This window comes from Liolophura sinensis, chromosome 1, assembly GCF_032854445.1.
Source record: "Liolophura sinensis isolate JHLJ2023 chromosome 1, CUHK_Ljap_v2, whole genome shotgun sequence".
In the NCBI taxonomy this organism is placed as follows: domain Eukaryota; kingdom Metazoa; phylum Mollusca; class Polyplacophora; order Chitonida; family Chitonidae; genus Liolophura; species Liolophura sinensis.
In genome coordinates this window covers 18,716,203-18,728,441 of record NC_088295.1, presented here as the reverse complement: position 1 = coordinate 18,728,441, position 12,239 = coordinate 18,716,203, and the positions used below count along the sequence as shown (strand labels likewise).

The 12,239-nt window shown below is 40.1% G+C and overlaps 1 protein-coding gene across 1 annotated transcript; it reads right to left on the bottom strand.

The window, feature by feature from the left end:
- Window positions 1-243: 243 nt before the first annotated feature.
- Window positions 244-9,424, bottom strand: LOC135468488 (glutamate receptor-like). Its single transcript, XM_064746808.1, has 7 exons — window positions 9,265-9,424; window positions 6,807-6,991; window positions 6,592-6,692; window positions 4,122-4,212; window positions 3,668-3,995; window positions 3,258-3,475; window positions 244-420 (listed from the first exon to the last, which is right to left on the bottom strand). Exons 1-7 carry the CDS (start codon window positions 9,422-9,424, stop codon window positions 244-246), a joined length of 1,260 nt encoding a protein of 419 aa, XP_064602878.1.
- Between the last annotated feature and the right edge of the window lie 2,815 nt (window positions 9,425-12,239).

The following is a 12,239-nucleotide window of genomic DNA, read 5'->3' as shown; positions in this document are numbered from 1 at the left end:
TAGACCCCATCCTTCTGTAGTACATACGTGTTAGTTTCAAGTACAACGCTTTCCAACGGATCGTCTGTCACAAAAATTTTGTAGAACTCAGAAGATGGAAGCTCAGAGTTTGGTTCTGGTATCACGGGAACTGGTACAAATCAACATTCTCCGGTGGTACAAATGGCCTACGCTTGTCAAAATTGTATGTTTCCTTTGGGGTTTAGTGATTTTGTATTTACTGTACTGGGACGCCAGTGTGCTTCATTTATCCTGATCAGAACTAGCCATATTCGGTGGGAGAAGTGAAATGCCAGTGTCTCCGGTATCTCTTCCTACTTCCTCACCAGCACCATCCTCGGACAGCTCATCACACTCGCTGTCAGAAGCCACAACAACTGCCAACACATCGTCCACATTGATCCATCTTTTACGATCCATCTGTAGAAGATGAAACAAGCGAATTCAAAGAGCTTCAGTCCCACTACAAATACACAAAACATTCATGGGTCCCTTCATTAGTTTTCGAACTAATTCTGGGGTTACATAAAAATAACTGCGCACAAAAATGCGAATATTCCAAATAAGAATATTTGGAGCTGTTATAAGGTGGAAATTAACGACCATTGAGAATCAGGAGAGTAATTAAATATGCAAAACTAATCGGGCTGGATTTCAAACTTGATTTGATGTTCAACGAAGTAGAATTGTACACAAACCTCTATACAATTTGTAGTCATGGCAAAGAAACGTAACAGGCTTCAGAGACTGTCGGCTGTACAGATCAAAAAAACCACTGCAGATGTTGCAACAATTTTCAAAGGGTGCTAGTCCCAGTTATTCGATGTCATATGCAGAATAAAAACAGCTATCACGTTTGTGCATATGTACCTTTGTTTCCAAATCATAGACAGAATTGTCACATGCGAAACACGTCTCCCCTGACAACATGGAACCAGCACTGGTTGACCTCAGCAGGTACAGTGAAGACATACCGGTGCTGCCATCTATATGGCCATTTACAAACTGCATTATGTTATCTTGTAGCTACATTGGGATACTCGGATTAGTTTTAATTAACAGTGCTAGTTAGAAAGGATTGAGTTATGTGTAGCTCCTGAGCAACATTAGGAAACTGAGGGTTAACATCTACACTATTAACTTCCCTTAAATGTTACCATGAATGTACTTCTATTTATGGGCGGCGGAAGCGCCCCGACCACCCCGACAATGGTCGGGGCAATAATTTCCAAAGGAAAAAATAAAATGAAAAAGAAACAGAAGCAGAACAAAAATTATCCAGCACCTACAAATAAACATCGATTGTGTTATTTTTTTTACTCAAAATGCGTATCAAGTCAATAACTTCCACACGGTATTTATGGCTATGAGGTTGTGGTAGGGCTACTATATTTTGAAGATTGGCGTGCAGGCTGCTGCCCATGAAAACCAGCTATAGCCTATAATAGTAATGTAGTATATTGAAAAGACAGAATGTACTTCTATTGTGAGTGAGTGAGTGAGTGAAAGTTTTAACGTCGCTTTCAACAATATTTCAGTTTTATCGCGACAATAAAACGTCAAGTAGTCGATCTACTACGGATAATTCATTTACTTCTCTTTACTTCATCTTCTCCTTTCAACAAATACCCATGCGTAACACGTGTGTGACCGATACGACACCTCCTCTAAATACAAGATCGGATACGATGCCGTGAAAAGGAAGGCGTTGGACCAACAAACTGACGAATATCATGCAGTTTGTTGGTTGTCTTGTCATCCCATTGAGCCTGAAACAAGCGCTTGATATAGGAGCAAATAAGTGAACGCAAGTCCGAATATGGAACGTCAGTTTGGGTAGTAACGGAATGCAAAGCCGCCTTCGCGGCTTCATCTGCAGCAGTATTCCCAGAGATACCCATATATCCGGGCACCCAACAAAAGACAATGATAAAATCTTCATTAAGTCGTCTAAACATCTCCCTGATAGACAGAATGTCTGGATGTACAGGCGAACTAGCCCGAATTGCCTGGAGGCAGGAAGGGAGTCAGAGCAGATAAGAAATCTGCTACCTCCTAGCTCTGGAATTGACGAAGTGCGCACCTAATTGCCTTGGCTTCCGCAGTAAATACAGAACAGGAATTTGAAATGGTTGAAATGGTTCTGGGCTCAAGGACAGCGGCAGAAGCCACGCCATCATCATTCTTGGAGCCGTCAGTGAATATGCGGTGATAAAATGGAAACTTTGAACACATATTACTAAACTCCTGTTGGTATACTAAAGGGTTGGTGGAAGATTTCTTCAGGGAGGAGAGCGAGGTATCAAATCTGAGGCTCAGGACATAACCACGGTGGATCTTCCTGGATGCGTACGTGGGCGATAGGATCCAGCCCAAGTCCAGCTGCTTGCACATGTTCCTGGATGCGGACACCCAGTGGAGGAACAATGGATGGCTTCTGAGCATATAAGTCTTCAAATTCCGGATGGAAGACACAATCAAAGGCTGGGTTTGGATGGATTGGCTCTAAGCTTGGTGATATACTGTAAGGATAGTTCAGTTCTTCGAAGCTCTAGTGGAGGCTCGTTTACCTCAACATACAGACTCTCCACAGGAGAGGTACGGAAAGTACTTCTATTGTGAGTAAATATGGACGAAGTGCCCCGAATCAAGCGTTTGGCTTTACAATTGTTTCTATTTTCGCATAAAACGGGGCCTTTTAGATATGTATACAAATATGTAAGCCTATGTCTTGCGTTAAATACAATCGCCACGTTCGATATCTGCACACTTGGAATGAAAGCGCAACTCAATATGCATAGCTTTGATCAAGGACAACTTATAAGGTAGCCTGATACACGATTTGTGCACTGATTAAATTCACGTTCTTGACTGCTTCTCTCTACGTCCTTCTCCGTCCGAATGCCCATGATTATGGTTATCCATTGATATATCTATTATGACTTTTTGATTTAGAGTTTTTGAAAATTTTATTTTCATGATACCGTGAAAAGAGTTCGCCATCTACATAGGAAAGTTTAAGGTTTCTTCCTTTCTCTGTTTTCATTAGAAACTTTTGATGACCTTTCAGTTGGTCGAAAACTAGTAGCCGCTTTTCTCACTGGTTGGACTTAAACATGCTTGTTTATATGTTTTAGCCTCAACTGTGAAAATTTGTGCTAGATCTTTACAGCTGATTTCAAGATCTGATATAAACTTGTTATATATATGGAACAAGTTAGTTGATCTATATATTAAGGAACTGTGAATTGTCTTACTGTGAGAACTGTATAAGTGTTAGTTCCAGTAAGGCAGTACACTGGCAAGTCACTCTGATCAACAAGATCCTGTAGAGAGTTGATCGGCCGGACAGGTGTGGACACAGTTAACACAGCCGCTAGGTGAGCCGTGTACATAGCCATGGTGAGGATCGTGAAGACAAACCAGAAACTCAGCAAACACCGGCCCGACACTGAAGTCGGGTAGAAAGTTGGTCCTGTCAGATAAAATGTATCAATGTCAGGTTTAATAGGACGAGAATATGATTGTTCTTGAACAGTAGTAATGTCTCCTTGTCAATCTATACACAGGCGACCGCAAAGTAAATCTTGACCTTGTCGTATTTCATCCAAACTGATGACGATGATGGTATCTTTTTATGCTGCACCTGCTTCACGTTTATACAAACCTTGCTCGAAGTAAGAACTGATTATCAAAAATATATTTTCTAGAACACTTCTCTCCAGCTCGACATGTAGGATGTTCGCTTCGTGCTGTATCTGGGTCGGGCTTTTAAGACTTATAAAGACTAGTCCCACACTAGCAATTAGAAGAGCAGCTATCAGTGATAACCAAACATCAAAGTTAAAAGGTTTGAGAAACTGGAACTGATTGGGGGTCTCTTTGGGCGCTGCCATAATAATTGACAAGCTCTCCTGTTGAAATGGGGTCGTGAAATCTACAGCCTCACTTCGCTCCTTGGTAACTGTGAAAGGAACTGCACCAAAGTCAGCTTCCTAAAACAGAATGCGATCAGTAAGCAAAGTGTCAAAATTAAAGGTCAGGTGGTCAACCGAAAAACATCATTCAACAAAATTGGAGGGATACGTTAGGAGAAAAGCATATTTTTCACTTACACTTACCCCTCTGACTACCAGGCCAACCGTACCGGACCACAAACCATCAGCCCGTTTGGCACCGTAAAACCCATCACCTGCCTCCACGAAAGTGTATCTGATAACAGCACATGCCCGTACATCAATTATACTTAGTCCAAGTCAATTGAAGACATAGGCCTACTTAAAACAGCATGCCAGCAGGGAATACGTCTAAGTTTCAGAGTGCCTCAGCACTTCCTAGTAGACTCCCTCCGGTGTCAACTAATCATACAGATGTGTCTACTCTTATCAGGAAATTGAACAGTCCAAAGTTAATTGGTAAAATTGGTACGTTTAATTAATCACAAATACCAGTGAACAAACACTTGACAAAATAATCTCAACAGTGTCAACAAAATACAGCTAGTTTAAAAAATGATTCACGAAAGTCCAGTGCAATAACAAATATTACTCCACCAACGGTGGCAATAGCTGTCTGTTTACGGAATAAGCAGTAGGAATGAAGCAATACATAAAACAGCTGTGAGATCCCAAATAATGGAAAATGTCGGAGTAACAAATATAATTCAAGACGTACAGCGTAGAGAGTAAAAAATATGGCCTCTTGCCAATTTACCCCAGTTAGGGTTTTTATTCCTTTTATTTGTTCATGCAAATGCTTAAAAAGAATTGGTGTTAACTGCAATATATTAGATGTCTCTGGTCTAGAATTACTCAAAAGGCCTACCTGTGCCTCTTTACAACGGACAGAAGCATATAGACAACTTCAACATTGGTCTTACACCGCTAACTGTAACTATATCCGTCAGGCTTTTCAAGCTGACATGATATTCTTTATATCTTTATTCTTTAAGAAACGCAAAAAAGGTATACAGTAGTTTCTTGCCCGCGTATGTGAAGATTTGTGGAGAAATTCTACTGTATGTCAAAAGGTATGTGTATCTTGGTCAGTACTAGTTCTGGCGCCAACTATATCTGGATACTTAAACACTCTAAATATCTCACTAAAGAACTAAACGCTCAAATTCACATATCGTATAAGGACATATCTACTTGAGATTTCTCCACTATCTATACTACTATTCCCCACACCGATTTAATAGACAGAATTCTGAATCAATCACTGATTATTTCGGTGTTTAAAAGACAAGGTCGACGCTATATTTACGTCACAGGCAACAAAGCCTTCTTCAGTTCCACTACATTCAAAGGTTACCATTCTTGGGATGTTTCGATCTTCATCGAGATGCTTGAATTTCTCATTAATAACATCTTTGTGAAATTCAGGCAAACCATATATCAACATTGTATAGGTATTCCGATGGGTACAAATTGTGCCCCATCTCGGCCGACCAAAACCTGTTCTCGTATGAACACGACTATATGCAGCAACAATCATAGAGTAATCCTCACCAGGCCCGATTTTTCTCATTCCCTAAACAGTATACTGATGATGTGATAGCTTTAAACAATCCATATATAGCACAGGCTATGAAAGATATTTACCCATCTTAGCTGGATTTATAGGAAACCACAGACTCTGCAGATGGTACATCTTATCTGGATCTATATTTGCGCAGAGACCAAAACGGTTTCTTCTCTCGTAGGCTATACGATAAGAGGGATAGTTTCAGTTTTGACATTGTAAAATATCCCTTAAAGGATTGCAATATACCGGAGAGTCCTGCATATGACATGTACATTTCTAGCCTTGTAACATTTGCTAGATCCTGTGTGTTGTGTGACGATTTCAATCAACGTCACGTTTTATTACTGCAAAAACTAGTGTGTCAAGGTTATTCCATCAAACGCCTTCACTCAAAGTTTCTTAAGCTTTGCAATGAGTATAATTCCCTTGTAAGTAAATATGGATAAGGCGTTCAGAATCTCTGGCTCTTTGCTTCATCACTGTGTCTAATTCTGCTTAACCCGGGATTAAGGGTCTTATATTCATCGTGTTGAATTAGATAGCCACTTAGGATATATGAAGAGTTGCACACGAATGTCTTCTTCAACGCATAGATACACCATAATTGAGCTCTCGTCAGAGTGAGTTCTTAGGTTTTAACGTCGTACTTAACAATTCCTCGACGAAAGAGTCCTTAAAATGCATGTACTTGTAATGTGCTTCCTCGCTGCAGGACTCATTTCCAGCTCTCTTTTATCTAGTGCTGCTTCACTGAGACGACTTACCGAGGGCAAGTAAGAGGCCTCGCCCGACCAATTATACCGAAAAGGGGTAAACCCGTCGTTACACTGTTCACTTGTAGCAAGGAAGATACAACTTCCTCTTTTAAAGTCTTAGGTGTGACCCGACCCAGGATTGGTCCTGGATCTACCGCTCCCAAAGCGGACGCTTTACCAGAGTTCTCGTCCGAGGTACCAGTTTTGATTGTATGAGGCTTAAGCCTCCGCATTTTAGACGTGGCAAGCGCTTTTCACGAGAGCATTTGGTCTGCTTTACTACAAACTCGACATGTTTTATTACCATTACCGGAAGTTGAGCTCCTTCGCCAAATCCTCCAGCATGTCAACCATCATTCCGTGGTACGAGTTATTGCCAGACTCACTGCGGTTTACGTACGGATGTGACTCCTAGGTAGGAATAAGGTGTAAGGAATGTTAGAATATAATGATTAGCTGAACAACCCATGTTAAGTACCATAAATCTCATAGAAGGTTGATGTCATTTCAATATCTTTGACATACCTTGTCAACAGCAATGCGTAAGTTGACTCCGCCAAAGTCGGTCAGCTTACTTCGAAAGAGCTTGGTGATATGTTGCCACGCCCAATCTACAGTAAGCCCCTTGTTCTCTGTCCAGTTACCCATGGGTCTAATCTCCGTGTAAAGACCGACTGGTACGGTGTAGAGATTGTACTCCGTGGTGCCCGCTTGACATAAACAGGAATTTGTTACACTACATACCTTGAAAGAAAAGACGAATTTTGCAGTAATTTGGTTCAAAGTGTTTATGTTTTTATCACCTACACCATATTTTGCTTGTATCTTCAGCCTTACAGAAACCATTTTTACAGAAATCCGTTTGAATACGTCTAATACTTAGTACCTCGTGTACATAACTTTTGGGCCAAAACGCATGAGCACTATTCCACGAGCTAGAGCACTTCGGTGTGGCATCACGATAAACAATTTTCTAATCTTAATTGTAAGCTCTTATAAATTGCTTTATTTCTTCAACACTCTACACATACAAATCTACTGTCCATCAGTGAGAATGGTCTTCCACGAAGTTTACAACTTTTAACAGTTCTTTCCTTGCTTCTTCCAACAACAAACTGTGGACTAAATATCGATGAAATTTTTATGTATTTTTTGATTACAGAATTTTAAACAACTACATTACACCAACTTGAAAAGACATGTTTTCTACCAGAAGTAGATTATTTTTTGATTACAGAATTTTAAACCACTACATTACACCAACTTGAAAAGACATGTTTTCTACCAGAAATAGACCAGAGAGTGTTCTCATTGTTATTACCAGTTTTAACGCCTCCAAAACACCACGACCTTCTGAAAAATCCTGTGGCTAGTATACTGAATACTCGCTGGTCTTCCGTCTCGTGTCCTCATTCGAAAGACACTAAACGCCAGATATAGTATCAAGGTTGCCCGGGTGAGTCGCCTTTCTAAAACCTAAAACGATCAAAAATGTTGGTGTTCTTAGTGAAAGAGTTCGGCTACATGAGGCTAGTGGACACTTCATTCTCCTTCTGCTAAATTGAATGACGAATCCAGTTGTCGAATGTTTTCTTACAGGTTTCAACTAGAAACTCGGTGTCGTTTACTGGAGGCATCTGTGGCCGAGGTGGGTAGCAGCCAACGCGGCGCAATGAGCCAGATGCCTCTCACCAATGCGGTCGCTGTGAGTTTAAGTCAAACTCATGCTGGCTTCTTCTCCAGCCGTATGTGGGAAGGTCTGCCAGCCATCTGTAGATGGTTGTGGGTTTCCCCCGGGCTCTGCTCTGTTTCCTCCAACCATAATGCTGGCAGCCGTCGTATAAGTGAAGTATTTTTGAGTACGGCGTAAAACGCCATTTAAATAAATAAATCAATTAATATCAGTTCAGTTGCGGAAATTACACAACTTTACAATTCAGCTTCATAAAAACCTTCATTCAATCCTCATACAACTTAGAAAAAACTTGCATGCTCTGGTTGATAAGGGGCTTTTGATCAGAGAAACGCACCGTGAGATCTTCATTTGATGTCGTAATTGGGAGGCCTGCGGTACTACATGTCTGCGCCACGCCTGGTTTCGCCAGTACACAGTTGCTGTATCCACATAGCTTCATTAGGCGTGACGAGTTCGGAGGCGTATCGAGGTGGGAAATCACGACAATGAGGTTAGCGGCATACAAGCTTCACTCCTGCCTACAATATAGAACATTTCGTTCATGGACATCTGAATCGCTTTTCTCCGCTCCATCATTTGCATTCTAAATGTGACATTTAACCAAGAAACCGTTAATTCCATGAAGTTCCACTTTGTCTATTTAACTTAAAACAAGTAAACCTTAACATTGTAGCTGTAAAGGTTTATATAAGCAGACGAAAATAAAGGTTAACCTCCCCTTTATTGTCGGAAAACCAAATAGGGGTGATTTTCATCGTAGTACGCTGTACTACCAGTTGTAAAGTACGTGGATCCCGGCGGAGGAGAGTTCAAGCAGCCATTGCTCCCTTACCCTAGGATTTGAATAAAGACAGAGAATTACCCATGTACGCTGCATGACAGTTTTGACAAGCACATGCAAATTACATGATTATTTGCGGTTCAAACAGATTTCTTTAATAATTTGACTATCATTTTATAAAACAATTTGCGCTACATTCGCAGGACAATCTGAAATTAATATATCTCACCACTGGTTTCAATGGGCTAAAAACATTAAAAACATTACAATAAACAATCACATTTTTGGACGCTAATTATCTGGAAAGATATGAAATTTCAAAGCACAATATATTTACAGCAATAAGAAATAATCTCCATGACAAATAAATGCTAATCTAGAGCTTTAGAAAAACGGAGAGTCGCATATATATTTTAAAGCCAATAAAATTTCAATATCTACAAACAAAACTAACACAAATTTGTTTTGATAAACCTAATGACGGAAATTCATTCTCGGTTCCTTACCAACTCTGTTCCCAAATTTTAAATATATGTATTTTCTTCCTGCGGCCTTGACAAGGTCTACCAGAACTGCGGGCACATTATTATTCTCCGGAATCAGACGAAGAGTGAACTTCTCAGCTGTGAGGGAAGGGCAAGGATCTTCTGTCATGGCGGACACCATCCTTATCTGTGGACATCTCAGTGTGGTGACCAGAGCTGTGATATTCTCTTGTAACACTTTGCTAACTACGAAAATAATATATTTCATATACCCATCAGATGTGCAAATATCTGCCACAGCGAAGGCAACAATGAGGAAAACGTAAATTTATCCGTACAAATACCGTGGTAAACTGCACACCTTTCCATTAATTCAAGGCTTTTATTTACTATATGAGTCATGAGTCATGAAAATGCCGAGGACATGATTATATATGTATGCTTGTCAACCAGCTCGCAGAGAAACTCACGTGATACAACGTCACTTTCTGGTCGGGTAAAGTCCAGTGTGATCCACTTAAAAGTCAGTACAAGGGTGTGCGTGTACATCTGAAGAAATGACCCCTCCGCCTGGTTCCCGTGTGTAAAACCACTCCTGAAAAGTAGATTGTCATGCCTAGCTAATTCCACAGTTTATTTAGGAAATGTTAACTTGGAATAATAAATTTATTGATTTAGTTAATTAATGCTTAACGCTCTGCTAATCTCACCGACTGGTTGTGAAATATAAGCGTCATGTCCGACATTCATATACCATTCGTAGTCCGTAAAGGGCGTTCCAGGTCGATAATAGCAAGATCCATTTTTAAAACGAAGTTTAACACTAGCTCCCAAAGACACAGTTATGTAAAAAAATTATACAAATAGGAAATAAAGCCGGTAACACACAAGAGAGAAGCGGTCTCCAGTTTTCACTAATGCCGGGCAGACAGTGGATATTCAAGGCATGAATTCCATATCAAAGTACAAATTCGTAGCCCATGGATGGGTTCCAGGTCAAATAACAATTAAACAAAGTATCTCAGTCGCGCTTTGATTGCAACTGTTCATAAAGGCATCTAGCAGATGTGATGAGAATGGCTACCTTTACGGCTTCTAGCTCCAGGTTAAGCGGTATTAGATACAGTTCGAAAATAACGAGCGTTACAGACCTTAACCGAACAGATTGTGATTCAAAAGTAACGGTCGATTACACCTTTCCCATTAATATGTATAGATCTCACACTACAAGAGGCGCCATCTATGATGTTACACATGACATGCTGGTCTGTGTAAAAGCTGTCTGTAAGACAGACGGTTACACTCGGCAACCAGCGCCATCTATGTTGTTAAATACTATGTACGCGATAGAGCTTTAAATAGCTTTTCCGTCTATTTGGTTGATCACAATGCAGATCACCAGAGATTCTGAACGCTCTGTCCATACCTGCCGACGAGAGTGTTATACTCATTGTAATATATGAGAAACTTAGAATGAAGGCGTTTGATAGGGTATCCTTGACAAACTAGTTTTTGAACAAACAGCTTGTGACGCAGATTAAAGCCATTACAATTTACGCAAGATCTGACAAATACTACAAGGCGAGATGTGTATACGCCATATGCAGGACTCTTTGGTATATTGCTATCCAAATAAGGATAATTTACAATATCAAAGTTGAAATTATCCGTTTTGTCATAAAAGCGGCGTGAAAGGAGACCTTGTTCGTCTTTGTACAGATATAGATCCAAATAAGATGTACCATCAGGACTATCTGTTGTCTCCTTTAAATCCAATGAAGGCGGATAGATTTCCTTCACCTCTTCAGCAATATAGGGGTTATTTAACGCCAGTAGATCATCAATATACCGCTTGGTAAATGAAAAGGATCGCGCTTTAAAGATATTTCTTTGAATTACTTTCTGCATATAGTCGTATTCATATGAAAACAGGCGTAGGTCTGCCAAAAGAGGCGAAAAATTGGTACTCATTGGAATACCTATGCAAGGTTGGTGAACGGTATCCCAGGAGTGGTAACCTTTATAAATAGTAGAACTAAAGAAAGCCTTATTGCTTCGGACGTTAATGTAACGGTGACCTGTTTTAGTAAATACCGAGACAATTAACGACGATATCCATTCAATAAGATCTTTGTGAGAATTCGTAGTATGGAGAGCAGAGAAATCCCATGTGGATACGTCTTTGTACGGTATATGCATATGAGCATCAAGTTCTTCTGTAAGACGTTTGTAGTTGTTAAGAATCCACATGCAGTTGACACCTGAGTTTTTTGTTATGGCACAACAATACTTATTCCAAAATGACTTTACTTCTTGTAACGCTCTCGTAAGTAGGGTTGACAAGAGTTTGGTGGTAAAACTTCTTGAGCCCGCAATAAATCGAGCCTTGTATGGGGATTTATGCATTTTAGGAATCCAGTAAAGTTGTGTTATTTCTATATGACGGGTGGGTATATTTATGCGCCTTTCTTTAAGAAAGGTTTTGTGTTTATTAAATAATTCCTCCAGAGTACAAGCAGTAGCAGAATACGTGGGTGTTGTTGTAGATGTACATAGCTCTTGAACAAGAATTTGATGCTAATAGTTCTTGCAAATAAAGATGACATTATTAGGAGCCTTGTCTGCTACAGTGACGACAAATTTACTATGAAGGTCAGCAAGTGTTTCTTGCACAGTGGGATCCTTCAGAACCTGTTTAACTTTAGGTAGAGCATCAATGTCTAGACGGTGTATAGCTTAACTAACCTTCTTTTTGACAATCTCAAGCCAACCGTTAAGTACCGCAGAACCCACTTTCTCCCGTTTTGACCATTTTTAACACATTCCTTAAGCGCCGAGATGATATTTTGGATGTTAGATCGAATGTTGACATTTGTCTTTTCTCTATACTTAGGACCTTACACAAAGAGATTCCTTAGATCACGATTCTTAATAATATTAAGGTCACCAGTCAGGACATGTTAACATTTGTCGTAGATAAAAACTGAGGATTCACA

Excerpts from the sequence above, each read along its gene's own strand:
- LOC135468488 (XM_064746808.1), bottom strand. The coding sequence starts at position 9,424 with ATGGTGTCCGCCATGACAGAAGATCCTTGCCCTTCCCTCACAGCTGAG. Across the intron at positions 6,693-6,806 it reads TACGCATTGCTGTTGACAAG|GAGTCACATCCGTACGTAAA; the intron begins GTATGTCAAAGA and ends ATTCCTACCTAG. Across the intron at positions 3,476-3,667 it reads CAGTTCTTACTTCGAGCAAG|GACCAACTTTCTACCCGACT; the intron begins GTTTGTATAAAC and ends TTTATCTGACAG.